Here is a 26,175-nt window from a genome sequence, read left to right as displayed (position 1 = left end):
AGGATCATCCTGTTCAACACCCATCACGTTTAACCGTCCCACCACGTCACAACAGTGAACAAAATCTTTTCCAGTTGTAAAGAATACCAAAAGATATTTTTCCTTGTTCTGATAAATAATGAAGCTCTTTCTGCAACAAATTCTTTAAGCCTAGAAGCTAACAGTTCTGATAACTCTTTAGACAGTCCTAGACCTCTAACTAAAAATTTAAGTTCTGCTTGGTTGAAGCCTTCACGTTCTTTGATTAATGTTTCTACAAAGTCTGCATCACTGTTATATGTTCATGATTTACATCCACTTCACATATATCATCACTTCCATCTTGCAGTGAAGGTAGAATTTTGAAAACGGATACTGGCATTCCATCTGAGTGAAGCACTGGATGAATTACTGAATCCAGATTTGGGTATCTTCTTTTCTGACACATTCTCTTGCTATAACCAGGAGTTATTGTGAGACAAAAGTAGCAATCGTTTACATGGCTCCTTGGCTTCCACCATACCATAGGAATGCTTAATGTTGGTTGTTTCCATGTGCCCTTTGTCTATCGGCGTAGATTTTCGATATAGGGTTTACATACATTGTGCCGGCCGACCATTTATCCTGATCACCAACTTTAATCTTCAAATAAGCCAAGTAGGATCTTTTCACAATGTCACTAACGTTCATTCTTTGACTTGGTACTGTAAAACACCCACATATAGCAAAAAGAGTCAGGGGAATTCAAACATTCCAAACATGGAACTACGGCTGGGGCCAATATGGGCCAGCCCATAGAAAAAGAAAACTAGACGTGATAAAAAAAAAAGCAATTGCCATTTTAAAACTCAGTGACCCCAAATTACCTCAAAACAGGTCCCAAACATAGATCAGCAGAAAAAAAATTTAGAATTTGTTGGCCAGTGTAATCACTCAGTTTTAAGGTATTCTATGGAAAACGTAGCAACGTTATATCATTTTACATTACATGCTATATTTGAAATGAAGCGACCCAAAATCTCTCCTTATACTTCTATTTGCAGAAATTGATATAACGCTATACAATCACTATATCTGCACTGATGATGCATAATATGCCGAAACATCTGCAGATTTTACAGACTGAAATTGATGCCTGCAAAAATACCTTTTTTATGTATCAATTTTGAAAATACATTACTTGAGAGCTTCTCTCATCTACATAAAACAAAAAAATAAATCCAAGCGAACAAAGGAGAGTCAACCGAACAGCCCATCACTAAGCGGTTTGACGTTGGATATGACATTAAAACTCTAATGATGATGAAGATTCGAATATGAAAGCCATTGTTCTGATCCCTGCTCACCATTCGGATGGTTTAAAAAAGCTGAAATTGTCTGAAATATTCGAAATCACATAGAAGCGCGAGTGCACGCACACACACACACATATGAGAGCACACATACACATACACATGCGAGCACACAAACACACACACACAAACACGTGCGCGCGCGTAGATTGAACTGAATTTCATGTGCTTGTATATGGGAGGGTGACCTCAAGAACCTTGTAAAACAAATATACATATTTATTATATTGATTACATGCATGTGTATATATGCTTATGCATATTTGTATATATATATATATATAGATATATATATATATATATATATATATATATATATACATATATATATGCATATATATATGTACATTTATATATGTATACTACACACACACTTAGACACAGACACTAAACACATCCACATATATATATATATATATATATATATATATATATTATATATATTATATATATATCTGGATTGTGGCGACTTGAAGAAGGAATATGTGTCTGCATCTATACGTCTATGTATGTGTGTGTGTGTGTGTGTATATATATATATATATATGCATATATATATATATATATATATACATATATATATGCATATATATTATATATATATATATATATATATATATATATATATATATACGCATGTGTGTGTATACATATATGTACACACGCTCACTCACACGCACACACATTCATGTATATATTTTGTGTCTTTGCACGTATGTACCTATATATATTTTCATGCCTCTATTTGCATCTATGTGTATGTATATACACCATATATAGGTATGTATTTGTAATTTATACGTGTGATGTGTTTGACGTAGTGTGAGCCGTGTGTATAAACGTGTGTGCTTGCTTGTTTTTGTGTTTGTAAACACGCGCTTGTGTGTATACGATTTCTGTCAGTTATTGTGTCAATTACTCGGAACTCGATGTCGAAATTGTATTTCCTGGCTCGTTTCCTAGCAGGCGTCTACCCCCTGCTCAGATATTAACACCCGCTACATTAATTTCAATAGATTCTATTTGACGATGCTCCGATTATGGCTTGTTCTCGCCACTAGGTGTCGCCAGTCTACCACGCTTGAACGTTGTGCAAAATGAATAAATAAATGAATAAATAAAAAATAAAAAAAGCACAAATCGAAAGTAAAAAAAAATCCCTCTAATATTCCTCTCGCAATATTTCTTCCGTCGCTATTTCTGTCCGTCTCTTCTCATTACCAGAACAAATCTATAAATAATACCAAAGAAACCACAACAGATCATTACTTCTTTTCTCAGACATAGCATTATTTTCACCTTCAAAATGGACGATCGCTTTTTTATATATTTTAATTCATATATGTATGTATGAATGTATGCATATATACATACATATAACAACTATTTATGTATGTGTATGAATGTATTTATTTCTCGTAGTATTGTATTCGTTATAACACCACAAATTACTATTTCCTATTTCTATTAACTGTGAAATTTTATATCTAATGAAGCCACGAACATTATGATAATGAAAAATACTCAGTAATTTATGATAATATTTCATTAGCACACATGATGTTTCCGGTCAATTCTATACGTTTCTAGCTGTTCCTGCGTAGCTCGTCTTATGGCAAAGAGCTTACAACTTCCTATTATTTATAGATCTAATCATGTTCTGAATGCTTCTGTTCAGCAAAAACTACTCAGAGGAATTTACAGATATTTGATGTTTGGATCTGTCTACGGACTCTCTTTTACTCTTTTACTCTTTTACTTGTTTCAATCATTTGACTGTGGCCATGCCGGAGCACCGCCTTTAGTCGAGCAAATCGACCCCAGGACTTATTCTTTGTAAGCCTAGTACTTATTCTATCGGTCTGTTTTGCCGAACCACTAAGTTACGGGGACGTAAAGACACCAATATCGGTTGTCAAGCGATGTTGGGGGACAAACACAGACACACAAACATATACATACATAATACATACATACATACATATATATATATATATATATATATACGATGGGCTTCTTTCAGTTTCCGTCTACCAAATTCACTCATAAGGCATTGGTCGGCCCAAGGTGCCACGCAGTGGGACTGAACCCGGAACCATGTGGTTGATAAGCAAGCTACCTACCACACAGCCACTCCTACTCTCTTTTACTTTTTATTTTATTTGTGTAGTCATTCAACTGCGGCCATGTTGCAGCACTGCTTTACCGGCTTGAACAAATCGGCTCCAGCATTTATTTTTAAGTCTGACACTTATTCAGTCAATGTCTTTTGCCGAACCACTACGTCACGAGGATGTAAACAAACCAACACCAGTTATCAAGCGGTGTTGAAACTAAACACAAACGTGAGTGTGAGTGTGTGCGTGTATGTGAGTGGATATATTTATGTATACACACACACACACACACACACACGCAGACACACACATACACACACACACACACGCACACACACACAAACATACACGGTGGGCTTCCTCATAGATTCCGTTTACCAAATTTGCTCACAAGACATTGATCGGTCCTAGGTTATAGAAGAAGACACTTGTTCAAGGTGCCGGGCAGTGAGACAGAAGCCAAAATCACGTGGTTGCAGAGCGATTTTGTTAACCTCACAGCCGTGCTGCGTGTGTATATTAAATACTTAATCTCTTTTGTCTGTATGCTTATATGTACCAATGTGTGTGAGTGCATAGACGCAAGCGCGCTCACACACATGGATACAAAGTTAATTTTTAAAAAAAACTAATACAATGCGCCGAGAAGAGACCTTTTGCTCAGATATATGGAAAGAGGCTCTGACAATCACAGGTTTGTATTGTTATAACTTATCAATCAAATACTCAGCAATAAATATAGCGATTTCTATATCGGCGATGCAAGAAATATAGCGATTTCTATATCATTGGTGTGAGAAAACATTTACAAACAAGTACAACAGCCAAGGAACAGATGAAGACATGCCACATTCAAGACTTCACGGTTACATTAAGACAGTAGAGTGTAATATCAAGAATTTGAAGAGCAAGAAAGTAATTTTCATGAATGTACTAAACTCATTGATTTACAATAAAGAACTACATTAGGGTCAGGGAGAGGATTTTTTGTGAAGTATATGTGGTCATGTATAATGTATTCTTTGGTAGTGGCTGCAAGTTATACTGGTTTCGAATTTTGGTACTAGGCTAGCAATTTCGGAGCAGGAGTAAGTAGGTTACAGCGAACCCTGTCCTCAGTTGGTACTTATTTTATCGACTTCCAAACGGATGAAAGGCAAAGTCAACCTCATCAGAATTTGAACTTAGAACGGCGTGCAAATGATCTTATTAGCTGACTGCCTTTTGACTGCTAGTTATATTATTATCCTTTCTAATACATACATACATATATACAAACATACATACATACATACATACATACATACATACATACATACATACATACATACATACATACATACATACATACATGCATGTATATTTATATAGGATAGTTCAAATGTACAAAAGATAGAGACAAGTAAGAGAACAACAAACAAGGTGTATTAGTTTGATGTTCAGGAAAAACGGGAAACTCTTTGACGTCTCATATATACGCATTATTTGTGCACGCATGTGTTTGAATACTTCAATATTATTTCACGAAATTCATTCTCTCATTTCAAATTTTAGGTGTTGGAATACGAAATACAACGGAGTAGAACTATTTAGCAGTGATCAGCCTGTTAACTATCAAATCGAGACATGATATTGAACCCACTTTCTGTTCGTCCGAACACTGACATTGACAGTCCTCTGCAGAGTCCCGAAGAAATAATTGTGCACAACGAAGATAGTGTAGGATCCGAACACAGCGCTGACGTCTTTACAACTCAACCGGAAGTGACGTTATCACCAGCTTCTTCATCGTTGTCTTCCATCCCTTCCCCAAACAGAGTGATGTCCCCTGGTGAGCATTACCCGTCACTCAGTTCTAAATATAAAGGTAAGGCCGTCTCTAATTTAATCATTTGAATTAAATTTCTTTATTACATCTTTCTTCAGAAGGAGCCATTCCAGTTCATTTCTTTTAGATCTCCGAAACGTTGCACGACTTGTTAATGCAAAAACCATTTGAAACAATGGCCTACCCGAGGAAATAATGAAAGCTTATATGTAATAGATCTATCTGCTAGATATAGCAATCGTTTTATCTTAATTCATACCCTTATATTATAAGACAAAAGCATATTAGATAATGTGGTCCTTAATACATTATATTTGCACACAGGCAAAATGGTCACGGTTTGAACACTTTTATCGTAGGTCTGCTTAATCTGGCTCTATGCGATCCAAAATAACAACATATTTGTGATTTTGGTGCTTCATTGATGTTTTGTTTGACTCCTTTCATTAAAGATTCTTTACACACACAAAAAAAAACACGCATGTACATACATGTTTATATGTATGAATATATATATATATAATTCATAAATGAGGGCAAAGGAAAAAGTTTCTAATGCCAAATATGCCGAAAAAATGGACAAATTGTCCATTAACCATATAATTTTTTCACAATACGCACGTTGCTCGAAAAAAGGTCGACAGACACTTCTAAAAAATTCCATATCGGACCGATTTCAGAGTTAGCTACTAAGAGCCCCCTCTTCGTCAGTGATACATGTGGCAAAAGAAATAAATGAGATAAATATTTGGCATTAGAAATTTTTTCCTTTGCCCTCATTTGTGAATTGTTTATAAATTTAACCGTTTAAGGTATTTTTAATATGCTGGCCATTGATAAAATTTTTTTTCGAAAAAATTTTTTTTCGAAAGAAATTTCATCCTCATTAGATATATATATATATATATATATATATATATATATATATATTATATATATATATATATATATATATATATATATATTATATATATATATATTATATATATATGTATATATATATATATATATACATATATATATATATATATATATATATATATATATATATATATATATATATATATATATATATGTATGTATGTAAGTATGTATGTATATATTACGGGAATTGTGGTAGTTTGAATAAGCTTGGGTTATAATTGCATTATTGATATTATTGGTGTCTTGTTTGGAAGATTCTTCAGTTCTCAGATTAAGGAGTTTGGGTAGATGCAAAACACCGACTATCATCTTTTTCTTGTTTCAATCATCAGACCAACACCATGCTGGGGCACCGCCTTGAAAACTTTTTAGTTGAATGAATCGACCCAATACCATTTTCAAAACCTAGTACTTATTTTATCGGTCTCTTTGGATAAACCGGTAAGTTACGGGATGTAAACACACCAACGCCGGTTTTCAAGCGATTGTGGAGGAAGACACACACACACATATATTATATAGGACGGTTTTCTTTCATCCACAAGGCAGAAGACACTTGTTCAAGGGGCTACGCTATGAGAATGAATTCAGAACCACGTGATTGGGAAGCAAACATCTTATCGCATTTTCGATATTTCGAATCCCCTAATTCCATTTATATGATTTCGCCTTATTTTTAAAAACTGTCTTCTCTGTTCAGCCAACTTCAATTAAATTTGCTTAAACAGCCTACACCTATATATATTATTCCCCAGATCAGTTTCGCCTTTCACCATATACTAACCCTCATCAATCTAGAAACATCTCAATTCCAATATTTCTATTGTTTTAAATCTTAGAAAAAATTTGTTCTCTATATAAAGTAATAAAGGGTCGTGGAAGGTAATATTTGTATATTCTATTTGCGTATGTGAGCCTTTTGTCGATATATATAAATCACTATTCAACTCTTTCTGCCATGATTTTTATTGAAAATCTGTGTAGAACATAAAACAAAATATTGTACAGAGAAAGAAATACCATCATTACCAATAATTTGAGTAGCATCATCATCACCATCATCATCAATAACAACAACAACAATAATAATGCAGCCAAATCGGTCGATCATCACTCAGACTGCAGGTCTCTAGAGAATTGTAACCGTGTCGACAATTTCCACTCTGCAGACGTCCTTGTCTCGTTAATACTTGTGCGTCGTCTGCCTGCTAATGGCGACTGAGAGGTGAGGGAGACTAACTTATTATCGATTAAAAGATCATAGCTCAGCATGCTTCGTTGATTAAAATCTATCTTTTACGATATCACCAGGTACTATTAATTGGACAATTGTTTAGAGCTTCAAAATGGTAAACCATTTCTATTAATTCCCTTCCCATCAATACATAGGAAACCTTTTATCTTCTAAAGCTCCATTTGGAGAAAAAAGAAGTCAGTATTTCTGACACACGACCATAACTGAGAATAGATAAAAGTCTAGCCAAGTACAACTGACCTATTAATCTGCTTTTAAACTTGGAATGTTGAAACGACTGACAAACTTCACTAATGAATTAGAACGCTGGTAATAGGAAATATTTGGATATGGTTAGCATGGATCTACTATCGAAAGCCTCAAAACTGCAATGTTCATCTTGAGAAAGCAAGTCGTATAGACGTATAGGGCTAAAAAGCACAAATGTGTACCAGTAGCAGGCGAAAAGCGACCACAAGCTGTGGTGGAATTGCTAAATCATAATTTGCGTTTTAGTACTATCAACTACATTCTTAGGCAAATTTCACTTGCACTGATTTTGAAAAACAGTGATTAAGAAATCAGTGGTGTCGCAAAAGCTGGTGGGATGAGTATAATTCGTTAATAGCGACAGAAGCAGTATTGGTTCAGGATAGAATTTCGTATATCATATTTAATATGGATATAATATCAAAATTTGTAAACCTGCAGGTATTTCCAACGGTCACCAGATAAGTCAAGCGTTCAATCCTGCATCTGATGCAGCACTATGACATTCAAAATAGTAAGAATAGAACAGGTAGAGAAAGACAGTTCTATTGAAACGTATAGGAATTCGGAAATGAAGTTGTTATATTTTGATGCACTCACGAAATTTGTGAAAAACTGCAGCCGTAGCGTTGCATTAGCAATAGAATCCTTAAATGATACCCAATTGGGTGCTGTTGATTGAATTAGGTTATATACTTTGAATAAACTAATTTGTCAATGTTGTCAGGGCATCAACTGCTAAGTAAATTAGGGGTAAAAAGGTAAAAAGAAAATAAGACAAGGAACTATCTAGGTCTTTTCCACTTTTTCTACTGGGGGTGAGAGAAAAAATTGAGTTGTAACGATTTTCTTAATCACGCATTTATTAAAGAGCGATGTATTTACAATTCGTAAACACATGTGCGTATGGGTACGTGCATGAGTGCGTGTGTGTGTGTGTTTGTATGTGTGTGTGTGTGTGTGTATGCGTGCGTGTGTGTGTGCACTTGTGTGTGTGTACAAACGAAAGAAAGTTTCACTCAATGCATTTCGCAGGAATTACAGATATTATTAAATAACAAGTTGACTCACCTCCCTACATCTTAAAATTGCATTTAGAGATACAACTTTATCTTTAGATGCCTGACAAGTTGGGGTCGTTGTTGGAGCCTACGAAAGCTTTAAGTTACATGGAGCCGAGTGAAACTGTTATTAAATAACATGTGTGTAAGTTGTTCATATGCATATATATATAGATATATATATATATATATATATATATATATATATTATATATATATATATATATTATATATATATATATATTATATTGAGGGTACTACTATTCGTAGATACCAACACGCTAAGAGGGACCAATGCGGTCAAAACTACTAAAAATAAACAAAATTTTACCGAATGCAAAACTTCAAAACACATCATTTTAAAAAAGAATTCAGTTACATATCACATGTGATTTCGCATTTAAATGCAGAATATGCATTTTTATGTTCATCAGTGCAACAAACTCAAGAAATATAAGAGAAAAACATAACATTACAAGCTCGATAGCCAACCGTAGAATTCGTCGTAGCATGTCCGAATGTTATCTTTACATATCTATGAAAATGGCGGGCTTATTCGCAATGCATTCGGTAACAAATTGTCTATTCGGAATAAAAATTCAGTATTGAACTATTCCGGTGAAAAATATAAATTAACAATTGAGGATAAAATCTTTAAAAGAAATTATCAGTAGTCAGCGTGAAAAACCTCGTAAGAGAAAAAATCCGTAAATTCTTCCTCTTTGAAAATATTCATTTATATTATATTGAGGGTACTACTATTCGTAGATACCAACACGCTAAGAGGGACCAATGCGGTCAAAACTACTAAAAATAAACAAAATTTTACCGAATGCAAAACTTCAAAACACATCATTTTAAAAAAGAATTCAGTTACTGATGAACATAAAAATGCATATTCTGCATTTAAATGCGAAATCACATGTGATATGTAACTGAATTCTTTTTTAAAATGATGTGTTTTGAAGTTTTGCATTCGGTAAAATTTTGTTTATTTTTAGTAGTTTTGACCGCATTGGTCCCTCTTAGCGTGTTGGTATCTACGAATAGTAGTACCCTCAATATAATATAAATGAATATTTTCAAAGAGGAAGAATTTACGGATTTTTTCTCTTACGAGGTTTTTCACGCTGACTACTGATAATTTCTTTTAAAGATTTCATCCTCAATTGTTAATTTATATATATATATATATATATATATATATATATATATATATATATATATATATATATATATAATATATATATATATATATATATATATATGTGTGTGTGTGTATATATATATATAATATATATATATAGTATATTATGTATTATATATATTATATATATATTGATAAAAATGGTAAGACAACAAAAGAATGAAAGAGACCTCGGAATTATGTAAATAGAGGAAGTTATCTGTAAATGCAATATGTGATAATTATTCGGTAGCACGTGGGTGTGAGGGCGCGCATGTGTAGGTATGAACACGCGCGCTTACGCGGATACTATGAACATTTTACCCCCTTACTCTTACTCCCTTCTCTCACTTAGCGGTCATTCAAATAGCTCTTTTGTCTTAATAACGGTCAATCACACTGTAATTTCCCTTTGAATAACGGTCATATTTCATAGCATTTTTCCGATGGCCGGATAACTGAAGAGATGGCGGCGTGGTTTTTCACCTCGGCATTCAAAACTCTGAGTTTTATCATGGCTACCGAATAATTGTCACATATTGCATTTACAGATATATAATCCAAAACGTGTATGTGCATTATGTTAAAATTTTAATCAAAAAGTGTATCGTATTTGCAGAGACTCTGTCACACATTCACCACTACCACTTTCTTGCAAAAGCTAATCCCATTATAAGTAACCACTGTGAATGTATTAGACATTAAAGTTGATGTTTTGTTTCTTTATTTATGTTGGCAGAAATCAAAGTAGATGAATCTCAATCTCGACGTTATCGAACAGCTTTCACAAAAGAACAAATATCACGACTAGAAAAAGAATTTAGTCGCGAGAACTATTTATCAAGACCTAAACGTTGTGAATTAGCTGCTGACCTCCAGTTGCCGGAGAGCACTATCAAGGTAGATAACTCTATTTCTCTGTATTTTCATTTTTATTATTTATATTTTTTTTTAACCGATATATTCATTTTATATCCGGCGACATTTGCTTCCGTACACTCATTTCTTCGACTCTTTAAATCTCTCCCTTCATTCATTCATTCGCTCATTCATTCATTCATCCATTCATTCTTCCATTCATTCTTTCTTTCTTTCTTTTTTCTTTCTTTCTTTCTTTCTTTCTTTCTTTCTTTCTTTCTTTCTTTCTTTCCTTCTTTCTTTCATTTTCTATTTGTCTTTCTCTTTATTCATCCATCAAGACATCTATCTTCATATTCCCTCACAACTAGATCTATACATATAAATGTAATTACATTAGTACACACACACACACACACACACACATACACACACGCATACACATGCACACCGGCACACCCGTACTCACAAGCGCACATATCTACGTACAGTATGACACACATACATACAGCAGGGTACCTGAACCGTTAATAATGACAACATCAATAATGATGGAGATATTGTAGAAAAATATACACTATGAAAGTTACTAATGAGAGTATGAGGCTGTAAATAAGAATTCCAAAATAACAGGAAAATAAGAAAATTATATTTGCCACTCCCTAAATATTATGCAAGTTTGATTACATTTAACATGTACAATACGTTGTAGTCCGTGAGGCACTTGTTATTCTACATTATGTTATTTTTCTACAATAGGTGCTCTACCTAATTTCACAAATGTTGTAGATGTATATGCAAATTTATACATGGGTTCATGATCTTACAAACAAGCTACATACATTTACAAAAGGTTTTCAAGAGACAACAGGTTTAGTTTCTGCAAATGCTGCGTATTTACAACATATTTGACACATTCTGGGAAAGAGGTACAAACGTACAGATCTATGACATTCACCGCAAAAGTTCTTGATGAACAATAGTTCTTGTATAGATATACCACCTTGGCCTTCTGAATTTTCAATCTGTAATTTCAAATTATTTCTGTTTTTGTTCTGATTAAATGGGAAAATACAGAAATACATGCATGCAGTGTAGTTAGTAAATAGACTAAAGTTGAATACATTATACCTCTCTGTAAGTTAAAAATAAAAGCTAATAACTGAATAAGTATAAATAGAAATACATATAGCATATGAAATATATGTTTATGACAAATAGTGCATTAGATTTATCAATGAGAAAAAGGAGAAAATTAATTTGATCATCAAAATTTATGAACATAGGAGTGGCTGTGTGGTAAGTAGCTGGCTTACCAACCACATGGTTCCGGGTTCAGTCACACGGCGTGGCACCTTGGACAATTGCCTTCTACTTTAGCCTCGGGCCGACCAAAGTCTTGTGAGTTGATTTGGTAGACGGAAACAGAAAGATGCCCGTCGTATATGTGTGTGTGTGGGTGTGTGTGTGTGTGTTTGTGTGTGTGTGTGTATGCATATTTGTGTGTCTGTCCCTCCAACATCGATTGACAATCGATGCTGGTGTGTTTACGTCCCCCGTCAACTCGCGGTTCGGCAAGAGAGACCGATAGAATAAGTACTAGGCTTACAAATAATACATCCTAGGGTCGATTTGCTCGACTAAAAGGTGGTGCTCCAGCATAGCCGCAGTCAAATGACTGAAACAAGTAAAAGAATAAAAGAATACAAACATTAGTTAAGCACTATGAAACAAAGAAGACAGTAAAATCAAATTTAGAATACAAAAAAAAAAAGTAACGGTACGATCGCCACTCGTGTCGAATAATTTAGAGCTCGTGTTGAATGATTTAGAAAGTAAATCGTGTAAAGTGGAACAAGTTCCACAGTTTCAAATGTTTAATTGCTACTCACAAGAAAGTATGTATAAAAATATACGCAGTATATTATATATAGTGATGATTTCGCCCTTATATATAAAATCTTGAGTGTATAACACATCTTTTAATATCCTTTATTTAATTATATTAGAAATATATCAAAGTTCTGAGACACCTGATGTGTGTGTAGTTTGTAAATGACTACTTTTCTGTCTTTCAGGTTTGGTTCCAGAATCGTCGAATGAAGGACAAACGTCAACGAATGGCCGTAGCATGGCCATTCGGTGTTCCAGACCCAAACATGTTTGCCCTATTCGCGGCAACAATGTCGTCTTATTCTTATGGTTTACCCGCTGCGCATGCACAGCTGGCTTACCCAACTTTGGGCTTACCTCGTGTTCCAGCAACTCAAATGACCCCCGTCAGTCCACTGCAACATCGCCGTCCCGAACTGCTGCATTCCCTCACAACACCCTTATCACGTTCATTGGCTTCACTGGAGGCAGCCACAACCCAAGCTGCTGCCATCACCTCCCACCCGCAACCTCACCATCCCACTGCAACCTTTCATCCGGGACTTACATGCGGTTTAAGCTTACAATCCCACGCATATGCGTCTCACTTGCTCAACGCTCAAAATTTAGGTCTTTGTCCCGGTTCGACCCCAGGTAAACCGTGTACATGTCCACACCCTTACTCGGACAGAATTCATCAAGGTATGTTGCAACATCCGAACCTTGGTCTTCCAAGTGTCCTCAACACAGGGGGTTCGCACACAGTCGCATCTATCCAGAATCAGAGTTGATGAGAAAAAATCCTAACAAAGTAGTTTCTTTGAAATATAAGAAGAAAAAAATGTTAAAAAGATTTTAAAACAAAACCACGAAACATAACGGGTATTAAAGATTAATTTCGAAGATGGAAACTATAAACTATGCTGTGTTTGAGCAACTTATCCAGTTTTTGTCTTCATAACTCTTGAACGGAACGCTTCTTTTCCCATCTTCCTCTTTTAATCTTTTTTATTTATATATTTTGGTCTCTGTAAAAAAAATGTTATCAACTAATGAAGTCGTTGCTTTTATTCACTGCTGTTCTGCAGCTTTCTTTACGTCAGTCTATGCAATGACTGTCGAACATTCCAGACGTCAATAAATTTATTGAAGAAAAACTTTTGAAGTATTTTAAGAATGAATAAATTCATTCTTTACAACACTGATTCGAATTATTTCAAAATATTCTACACTTCCCTTCTCTCTTGCTTCAATTCATTGTCTTTTTTTCTATTGTTTCCATTTCTTTTAATGGTTTTGTATTACACATGAAGTGTGAATGTTATGGGTTCGCGCCAGCTATTGTATCTCATTAAACGTTTAAGGTCAAAGGCGTCGTTTGAGTGAACCACAGTCAGAGAGCGAGCGAGCGAGAGAGAGAGAGAGAGAGATACAAAAGAGGTGTTTGCATTTCGCGTTGTGAACGCTGTGATATCTTCAACATATCGATTATTGGCTGTTATATAACAGCATTAAACTACATTGAAGTATAATACATACATATATCTGACAGCTAAGAGTGCTACATTCTGCATGTACAACAGTTAAACTCATGATATTGTTACATAAGACAAAGATGGAGAAAATATATATATAGGGCAATTTAATGTACTGAATCCAGATAATTATGGCCACGATTTATGGACAACAGTTAAGTATTGTACTCAACTATATACACCAGTGAATCGTGGAATATAACTTTATACAGTCAGTTAATTCTACTATCTTTACTTCCCATAGTATTCATCTTTCACATTCCATGACTTCACCAGAAAGAACACAGAAGAATAAAGATGTTTTTACTCGATCTAATTACAACTTAATAACTCAAATACAACCCGAGAAACACAAAAATCTAGTTAGCTTATATAATTGTTATTGTTTAAACCTAGGTCAGTCCTAATCCTGATGAAAATTTCCTGCCATGACAATACCATGGATTTTTTTTTGCTTTTTCATACTTTGTTTTTTTAAAATACTTTTTAAAGGTTCATTTGTAAAATTTGGTAGGGATTTGATAGTACACAGTGTTAATAGTACATGTGCTGAATATAATTGAAGTTGATTCGCTCCAAACTGAATTCCGCTCGTTGTCCAGTAGCTGGAAGTAGCTTGATTTATGGATTTTGTCGTGTAATTGAACCATTTTTAAGCTCTTCTATCTATAAATTCTATCTAGCATTTAAAACAAATCACATCAGACGACGTAATAGATACTCACTTATACAAACTCATCTCCAAGAACATCTTTCGGATTCCTCCTCCTCCTCTTCATCATCGTCATCATCATCATCATCATCATGAAAGTATAATGAGCAGCCGTAAAATGATCGCACTTCTATTCCTGCAAACTTACGTTTCCTTTCCCTTCACTTTCGGCATATTTCTTCGAGATAGTGTCGTTGTATCATATTTACAGTACTTCGTCTTCCACAACTTTTACTCGTGTGATGGGAAAGTAAGTAAGCTCTAAACAAAGTGGTTCGATCCTCATCCTATGCTGCTGAAAAGGTTCCCCCATGGGCCTAATTTTATAACTTGATTTAATACATATGTTTATAACTCTCAATATTTACAAACTAAAGCGGCAAGCTGGCAGAATCGTTAGCACGCAGGACAAAATGCTTAGCAGCATTTCGTCCGTCTTTACTTTCTGAGTTCAAATTCCTCCGAGGTCGACTTTGCCCTTCATCTTTCCGAGGTCGATAAAACAAGTATCAGTTGTACACTGGGATCGTTGTAATAAACTTAGCCCTCCCACGAAAATTACTAGCCTTGTGTCAAAATTTGAAACCAATATTTAGTAATTGATAACCCATGTTGTATCTATATTGTTATAATCACCAAATAAAATATGTATTTTCTTCATAGATCGGCGGGGGAGAGGGGAGACGTAGAATGTCTGTTTATGCAACAGCTGTTCTGTTCCAGATATGTGGGTGTTGTACTGTAATGTGGATTAGTATTAGTTATATATGTGTGGCCACGATCTCCCATCTTTAAACGGATGCAGGAGTGGCTGTGTACTAAGTAATTTGCTTACCAAGCACATGGTCCCGGGTTCAGTCCCACTGCGTGACACCTTGAACAAGTACTTTCTACTATAGCCTCGGGCCGATTAAAGCCTTGTGAGTGGATTTGGTAGACGGAAACTGGAAGAAGCCCTACGTATATGTATTATATATATATATATATATATATATATATATATATATATATATATATATATATATATATATGTAGTGTGTGTGAATATGTTTGTGTGTCTGTTTGTCCCCCCAGCATCGCTTGACAACCGATGCTGGTGTGTTTACGTCCCCGTAATTTAGCAGTTTGGCAAAAGAGACCGATAGAAGTACTAGGCTTACAAAGAATAAGCTCTGGGGTCGATTTGCTCGACTATAAAGGCGTTGCTCCAACATGGCCGCAGTCAAATGAGTGAAACAAGTAAAAGAGGATTAATAAAACTGAAGTACTGAAAAAAAGGGAGATTAGCCCAAATGACTCCAGATAGATTACAAGGACACAAAATAGATTTGATCTGGAGAGTGCGGTTGGTACGAACCCATAGCCAATATAACGGATTGATCTGAAGAATCTGAAGATTTACAGGTCACCGGTCACCACCGCTACCACTACCACACTGTCATAGTCATATCACCACACTACTACAGTCATATACTCACACAGCTACCAATAATTGAACTAATACGAGACGTCTCTGTTACGTTCCTCTATATCAGTGGTTCTCAAACGGGGTCCGTATGGCCCCTGAGGGTCTATATAAGATGTTTTGGGGTCATCACAACAAAATAGTAAATTGGGGATCCACAATAGTATTTTAAGGGCCATTGAAAAAATTTGGCTTTAGGTGTATGTATTGGTATGTGTTGCAAGAAACAGATCAGGTTTCTTTCTCTAACGTTTTACATAGTTCAACAAACACACAAGTTAATGTGAGAAAAACAAAATAGGAGTTTTAATAGAAGCTTCTCTAAAACCAATTTTTAATCATCGAATGATTATGGGTGTCCACCAGAATAAAATAATAATCAAATGGGGCCATAGGAAAAAAAAGGTTGTAAACCCCTGCTCTACATGCTAGAAACAGCAACCAAGTATCCTTCAAATTGCACCCTGCAGTTTTAAAAATGGTAGGATATATGGGGGTAAATATAGTCCAAGAACGGAATGATGACAACTGAAGCAAATTTGAACAAGTATATTTGACTAGGGTTAAGCAACAACAATAATTTTACCAACCATCGTTCGTCATCACATCATAAGACACTAAGCTATCATTACACTATTATATCTGCTTCCACTATCCATTTCTCACTCACACCACCACTAATGACACTCACACACAACTGACTATAAATATCATAGCTAGTCCCGTCGAATTTGCCTTTCAGCTTTCCGAGGTTAAGAAATTGAGTATCCGTGAAACACTGTGGTCGATGTAATCGAATATCCCCCTCCACCAAAATTTCAGGCCTTGTGTCTATAGCAGAAAGGATTATTTATCGCTGTAATACTGGAGTTTACACATAACTACTGTGATGTCGGGGGAACTGGACAGGGTACATGGTCGGTAGCTTGACAATGGCATACGAGTAGTGATATTCTTTCTACTAAGGGCCAGCAATATAATCGTATTAATTCGGTAGCAATATGACCTGTCAGATTCATGTAGAAGGACCTCTTTCAAGAATAGAATCTTTCTCCTTTACTTATTTCAGTGTTTGGACTGCGGCCATGCTGGAGCATCGCCTTGAGGGGTATTTGTAAAGAAACATGTAAAGAAACATGAGAAATAACTCGAAGTAGCTAGTGGCGTGTATTTGAACAACAAGGAAAAACACTGCTACGTTAAACACCTTACAGCAAAATGTTCTGATTTATTAAACTTATCTCCGCCTCTAGAAGATATAATATTATAATTTCCAAATAGTAATTATGTCCAGCTCCACTTGAAAAAGGAGAGATACTGGGACTTATTATATCGGAATCTCTTTGCCGACCCGCTAATTATTAAAAATACTCTAATGATACGATCAGTGATACTACCTCACATATTACACTCGCAAACGTACACAGATAGATACACACATACACAGATAGTTAATATGTATCAATAAATACCATAGTAGCATAACATTTCTGGAATTTTCTTAAGGAAAGCATGACAAAAGGCAATCACTAAACACCAGTAATTAACAATAGTAACTCAGTTTTCTAGTAGAATCCATTGTAATTCACATGGCGTCGTAAGCAACGGAAGAGAGAATAAACAGTTTGTGCCAGCTCGCCCCTGCTGGTCTTATTGCCCCTGCTGCCGCCCTGTGTGTGAATATCTTTATGGAATCATTGACTCCACAACATGACCGTTCAACAAATATATACAATAACTTGAACAACAAACAAACAAACAAAAGTACTTAAAAACGTTCTTTGAGCCAGTTCAATGTAGGCTGAAAATATTAAACCGATTACTTCCGGTTGGTCGAACGTCAGTGGCGTCAGAAGGGTGAATGTATGTGCATACGTTATTTAGTATGATTGTGTATGTGTGCGTTACTCAGTGTATTTTGCGCCTGCGTGCGTATCTGTGTGTGCTTGTATGTACATGTTTGCGTGTGCTTCTGTGTTTTTATGTGCGTGTTTGTGGGTACGTGAGTGTTCGTGCTTGTGTGTGTGACGAAGTGAGAAGGAAGGAGAGCGAGAGAGAGAGAGAGAGGCGGGTTAAAAAATGTTTTATCAGTACAAAACTATTTAACGAGCTCAATACACGTTTTCACAAATCAGTGTTCTATTTAACGTGTTATATATTTATTAAACATCCCCCCCCCCACACACATACAAACACACACCCATATCGACGCACCTACACCTACAAACACACACCCACGCACATGTACATATATATATATATATATATATATATATATATATATATATATATATACGTGTTTATAGATCTGTATGTGAACATGCGTTTATATATATCTATATCTATCTCTCTCTCTCTCTCTCTATATATATATATATACGTAAATATATATATATATATATATATATATATATATATATATATATATATATATAATATATATATATATATATATATATATATTATATATGTATATATAATATATATATAAATAATATATATATATATATTTATATATATATATACACATATACATATATATAATATATATATATACTTTAGTTTTATTAATCCGTTTAAAGATGGGAGATCGTGGCCATACATATATAACTACATACATACATTATTATGGCTGCACCTCGTTATCGAGTATGGCCATTGCACGAAGCTTAACTGTTACTGGTGCTGTGATCGAATGTGACTTTTTAGCCCAGCTAAAGATCTACAATGTCTTGTAGAAAATTGGCAACTAAAACCTTTACTGGTAATAGCCGACTGTAGTTGTACCTGGGCTTCATGTACCTTTGCATGTCGTTTAAGTCCTCCTGCCGAATTACACTCTCTTCCACATGCCCGACAAATATGATACATACATACATACATGCATACATACATACATACATACATACATACATACATACATACATACATACATACATACATACATATACATATATGTATAGACACACACACATATTACTTGGGCTGCTGCCAAACTGGAGCATCATCTTGGATATACATATAAATACACGCACACACACACACACACACACAAGTACATACATACATACATACATACATACATGCATGCATGCATACATACATACATACATACATACATACATACATACATACTACATACATACATACATACATACATATGTTTGCATGCCGGCGTGAATGTGTGTATGAATGTACATCATAAATTATAAATAATAATTGCTTATTCACACTTGTGTGCGCCTGTGTTTGTGTGTGTGTCTGTGTTTGTTTATGTGTACAATTTCCTGAAGGTCATTATCAAAAACTGATGTATGTGTCCGTGTATCACGCAGTCCATATGGTGTCCCACTTCCCAATATGCAACCAGTCTCTTCGGACCGTTTGAAAGACAATCTTTACTAATTTAGCTGAGGCTGTACTTTCGGTAATCTCCAAGAATGTATATACGCTCAGAGCGAAACTACATGCCATTACTTCAATCCAAAGGGATCAATTTCTGTGAAAATATTCTTTCCATAACCTTAAGCAATGCCAACTCCGCTATTAGCTTTTGTCTTTCCAAACACTTCGATTCCTTTCTCTCTGTTTCTCTCTCTCTCTCTCTCTCTCTCTCTCTTCCCTCTTTCTCCCAATGATATATTCTGATCTTTGGAGACGCGTTCCAATATGTTCCACTCCAAGACAGGAGTACATATATATGTGTGTATGTGTGAATGTGTGCGTATAAATATTTACACACACACACACACACACACACACACACACACCACATATATATATATGAATATATATACAAACACACATGTATATATATACATACTTTATATATATATATATACAAACACATATATATATACATACATCATATATTATATATATATACGTACACACACACACACACACACACATATATATATATATATATATATATACATACATACATACACATACATACACACACACACAGCGTGCGATGGGTAAATTGTCGCCATTTGATGCTTTTGATTTTGTGCATGCACATTGTTTATTTTTGATTTTGCCGTCTACACAGTATTGTAGGGTCATTTGGGCTCCGTCTGTGAGAAAAACAGCACCATGACGCAATTCACTCTGCCAAGAATTTCGAAACGAGAAGCTGTACTGCTTGGCATTCGCGATGGAAGCTCCAATACGGACATTTCGGAGTGTTTGGCGGTCAGTCTGAAGACAGTTCAATCTGAGAGCATGTTCTGAGAGTGATAAAAATTAAACATCCTGTTAACATCATGATGTTTCGCGCCGTTGGCTGCTGGAAGACCCTAATACCTGGTAACAGGGCTCTGCACCATGCCACCCAAACAGGAGAACCCAGTCATGGCTGTCAGACAATTTCTGCAACCACATCATCCCTAACATCTGGCCACCTTACTCCCCAGACTGCAAACACCCTGGTTATTATGTGTGGGGCGTAGTTGAGCGAGAAACCAACAAAACTCCTTGCAAGACCAAAGATGAACTGAAAGCAAGGATTATGACAGTATTCACCAATTTAAACAAGATGACCGTTCAGAAGACTTGCAGGAGCTTCTGAAGTCATCTGGAGACCGTGGTTGAAGCCAATGGCGACTTTATTGAATAAATTTATTCTTTAGTATTTCAAGATATTTTTTATGTAATTTTGGTAAATATATCTGTTAAAATGAAATGTCAGAAATATTTTCATTTTTGCGTAATTTAGACGCCAGTATACTCACTGCACTCTGTATGTATGTATATATATATAAGTTCGTTTCCTAACCGCGTGCTCTCGGGTTCAGTTGCACAGCACGGCATCCTTGATATCTGTTTTCTATTATAGCCGACTTGTTCCTGTTCAGAGTGAATTTGTGTGTGTGTGTGTGTGTGTGTGTGTGTGTGTGTGTGTGTGTGTGTGTGGTGTGTGTGGTGTGTGTGTGTGTGTGTGGTGTGTGGTGTGTGTGCATGATAGAGTGATAGAGAAAGAGAGAGAGAGAAAGAGAGAGAGAGCTAGACAGTTAGAGATGTGGGTAGATAGATAGATAGATAGATAGGCAATGGTTGATTGAGTGATTGATAAAGGGAGGGGGAAAAGAGAGAGGGGGGACTTATCAGTTTGGCAAAAAGAAATCGATGTATTAAGTACCAGGTTTGAAATAATTATTGGGGTTGATTTGATAGATTAACTCCTTCATGGTGATGCCCCAGTATGGCCGTACTCCAATATACTATATATATATATATATATATATATATATATATATATAACATGACGGCCATCCACTCGTGACCGAGGAAGACCATTGCTGACGCGGCTCCGTTGTATATGAGCGGGTGCTGAAAAGTTCCTGGGTTTGGGTAAAAGAAAATCCAGGAGGATCAGATTATTATGATTTTATTCAACATATTTCCCCCTCAGATTCACTTATTGCAGCGGTCATTCAGTTTTTCTCAGCCCTTTTCAGCACCCACTCATTCATACATATATGTATATATATATATATATATATATGAGTATATGTATGTGCATGTACATATGTATACATATGTTTTATTGTATGTGTGTTATGGCATATATATATATATATATATATTATATATATATATATATATATATATATATATATACGCATATAGTAATATCCCACATAATATTATCGCATATGCTCAAAGACAAATTGTGCATATGCATTTAACAAAAACAACTTTAAATACAGTCGTATACACAATCATGCATACACACTCTCACGTGTATAGATATACAAGCACGCACGCACACACGCAAATACATATAATACATACATACATACATGCACACATATATACATACATACACACATACATACATACATACATACATACATACATACATACATACATACATACATACATGCATACATACATACATACATACATACATACATACATAGACATAATGATCGGGAAATATGAAATTAGTGATGCATATGATGAGCAGCTAGTGGAGAGGAACAGTCTGGTAAAGATGGCGCCATAGGTGAGACAAGAGTGACGGAACAACCTGATGAAGCGATCAGTGTTTATATACATCCACCACAGACTGGCATTATTTATACTGTTGTACTGCTGTGTGTAGCATGGCATTCGCACTGAGAACTGTAGCTGAGGTCGCCGTTTCACGGAACGTTCGCATGTCATCGCGTGAAACAGAAAGAGCATTTAGTTGCTGTAATAATTGTGGTTGTTAGTCGGCGCTGATAGATGTAAAGACATCGGTATCTAGTGCACTGATTGCAGTTTTATACAATAAATGTTTATACGAGGAGTTAGTGTATATAGTTCGAGATTGTATGTGGTGTGTACTGTGTGTTTTGTGTATTTAGCATCGCTTCATTGATCTTTATATGCTGTTCACTAACGCAGCACTTGTTTATTACAATACGTATTGAGGCATTGTTAGACCTTGCTTTCAGATATATTTCTCTCTCTTTCTCTTTCTATCAATCCTGACTAATAGCTACAGCCCTTTCTATCTATCTATCTATCTATCTATCTATCTATCTATCTATCTATCTATCTATCATCTCTTGGTAATTTGTTTTTCATCCTTCCCTCATCACTATATTTCGTTATTTGCTATCACTTCATATATACATACATATATACATACATATATATGAAGATATATATATATATATATATATATATATATATATATATATATATATATATATATATATGTATGTATATGTGCGTGTATACATATATACATGCACGCACATATACATACATATACATATATATATACATATATACACACATACATATATATATATGAAGATATATATATATATGTATGTATATGTGCGTGTATATATATATATATACATATATATATGTATATATATATATATACATATATACATATATATGCATATATATATATATATACATATATATATATATATACATATATATGTATATATATATATATATACATATATACATATATATGCATATATATATATATATACATATATATATATATATACATATATATGTATATACATATATATACATATATACACACACATATATATACTCTTTACTCTTTTACTTGTTTCAGTAATTTGACTGCGGCCATGCTGGAGCACCGCCATTAGTCGAGCAAATCGACCCCGGGACTTATTCTTTGTAAGCCTAGTACTTATTCTATCGGTCTCTTTTGCCGAACCGCTAAGTGACGGGGACGTAAACACACCAGCATCGGTTGTCAAGCAATGCTAGGGGGACAAACACAGGCACACAAACATATACACACACACACATACATATATATATATACATATATACGACAGGCTTCTTTCAGTTTCCATCTACCAAATCCACTCATAAGGCATTGGTCGGCCCGAGGATATAGCAGAAGACACTTGCCCAAGGTGCCACACAGTGGGACTGAACCCGGAACCATGTGGTTGGTTAGCAAGCTACTTACCACACAGCCACTCCTGCGCCTATATATATATATATATATATATATATATATATATCTATATATATATATATATATATATATATATTATTATATATATTATAGTTCAGCCAGACCTGCGGCCATGCTGATGCACCGCCGTTTTGTGCTACACTGTTATTGCGACGAACCTCGTCTGTTATGTGGCACTTGGTGAAGAATGGAGTTTCATGCAGCTACTCTCATTTGCAGCTCTTGCCGTGAGGTAGGTTCATCTGAGACTCTTGACAGGAAGATGTCCAGCTTTGATTTAAAAACCGCTACATCTACTTTGTGCAAGTTCCTCAGACTCTTTGGGAGAATATTAAAAAGCTGTGGGCCCTTGAAACCCAGGCTGTTGCAGAAGCTGGTCCTGAAGCGTGATGGCATTGCTGGGATCTTTGGCACTGTGCAGTGTCGTCCCGTTCTAGCATTGGTGTAGCTTACAATGCCAAAATTTGGCACAATTCCTTCAAGGATCTTCCAGACATATATTACTGCATACCTCTCCCGTCTTCTCTCCAGGGAGTAGAGTCTTAGCTGTTTCAGCCTTTCCCAGTAGCAGAGCTGTTGCAAAGAGACGATCTTCTTTGTGAATCTTCTCTGATTGCTTCAAGGTCTGCTGTTAATTTTACACTGGTGGGTGACCATAGCTGTGAGCAGTAATCCAGGCGACTGAGGACGAATGTCCGCCAGAGGACCATCATGGTTTCCTTATCTCTGGTTCTGAATGTTCTTAGAATCCACCCAGCCAGTCGTCTGCACTTTGTCGCCATCCTGGTAATGTGCACTTGGAAAGAGGTATCATCACTCATGTCGATACCCAGGTCCCTCACAGACTTAGGCTCTGGGATTGAAATTCCCTGTGGACCAGTGTATCCTGTAAGTTTAATATTCAGTTTTGGATGCTGGTAGCGCAGGGCCTGGAATTTTTCAGCATTAAACTGCATATTATTATCCTCAGCCCATCTGTAGATTGAGTCCAACTCCTGCTGCAGGTGTGCAACATCGCTGGGGTTCTGTATTTTCTGCGAGACTTTCGTATATATATATATATATATATATATATATATATATATATACAGAACATATAAGAGAAAGGAGGTGGAAGAGTAGATATTTATCCCATTTGTTTACCGCTTTTTCATAATTTTATTAGTTATATAATAAAAGGTACTTGAACATTAACTCGTATATAAATTATATATTTGGATATAACAAAAGCAGGGAAAGGAGCCATGGTGGAGTTGCTGTATACATCCGAGATGACCTCACACCCCAGGTCTTAATGACATACTCAAATTCGGTATGTGACACTTTAATTTTATACATAAGACAACATAATATAGTCATGCAATACATATTGCCCACCGGATGCCCCAAATCACACAGGCAAGTTTGAAGATTGCCTCACAAGAATTAAAGAAATCCTCATGAATCTGGAACACACGTGACCATATTTCTTATGGGTGATTTCAACTTCCCCAACGTCAAATGGCCCGAAGGTCACATACTCTCAGGAATGAATCATTGCAAGCAAGTACAGGTGGAGTCCCTGCTCAACCTCACCAATGCCTTATTCATGGAGCAAGTTGTACTCAAGCCAACTAGGGCGAATAACATTCTGGATCTCTGCTTCATGAACGATATGGACATCATTCATGATGTGAAAGTGACACCGACATCAGTTTCGGATCACCACATAATAGAGCTGTCTATGTTTGGGCCAAAAGTAACCAGAGACATACAGCCTAAAGGAAGCACCCGAAATCTCTCCAATCTGAACTTCCACAAAGCAGATTGAAAATCGATCCAAAAAGAGATCCTCAGAGAGGACTGGCCGGAATGTCTCTCCACACCAGACATTGACATGAAACTAGAATGTTTCATGTCTTCTGTGCAAGCCGTATGCCAGAAATATGTCCCAGAGCACAAGGCCAAAACAAATAGGAGCAAGATTCCAAGAGACAGGAAGATCTTCATGAGACGACGGACGAAGGTTGCAAATCGTCTCAACCAACATCCCAAAAGTAGCGAAACATCCCGCCTAAAAACAACACTGACGGAGATCGAAAAAAAGGCTGCAACAATCCTATGTGAAGGAGAAAGCAGACAAAGAAGCCTGGGTTATAAAAAATATTAAATCAAACCCAAAGGCCTTCTTTCATTACGCGAAAGAAACAGTCTCAGTGCACTACAAGATAGGACCCCTCCTCCAAAAGGATGGCTCCCTCACAGACAGTCCAACTAAGATCAGTGAGATGCTGAATGACCAGTTCAAAAGTGTCTTTACCAC

At 35.6% G+C, this 26,175-nt stretch overlaps 1 protein-coding gene across 2 annotated transcripts in view; it reads left to right on the top strand.

Annotated features, from left to right (window-relative positions):
• Positions 1-13,839, top strand: part of LOC115213203 (segmentation protein even-skipped-like) — a 33,283-nt gene extending 19,444 nt beyond the window's left edge. For both annotated transcript variants that reach the window (XM_029782138.2, XM_036503819.1), the window contains exons 2-4: positions 5,003-5,315; positions 10,691-10,851; positions 12,888-13,839. In XM_029782138.2, coding sequence (XP_029637998.2) covers positions 5,075-5,315; positions 10,691-10,851; positions 12,888-13,472 — 987 coding nt within the window. In that variant the 5' untranslated portion in view covers positions 5,003-5,074 and the 3' untranslated portion in view covers positions 13,473-13,839. The remainder of the gene's footprint in view (positions 1-5,002; positions 5,316-10,690; positions 10,852-12,887) is intronic.
• The last annotated feature ends 12,336 nt before the right edge of the window (positions 13,840-26,175 follow it).

Source organism: Octopus sinensis, linkage group LG6, assembly GCF_006345805.1.
Source record: "Octopus sinensis linkage group LG6, ASM634580v1, whole genome shotgun sequence".
NCBI lineage: Eukaryota > Metazoa > Mollusca > Cephalopoda > Octopoda > Octopodidae > Octopus > Octopus sinensis.
Note: the sequence above shows the minus strand (reverse complement) of the source record. Positions and strands in the feature narration are given on the sequence as shown.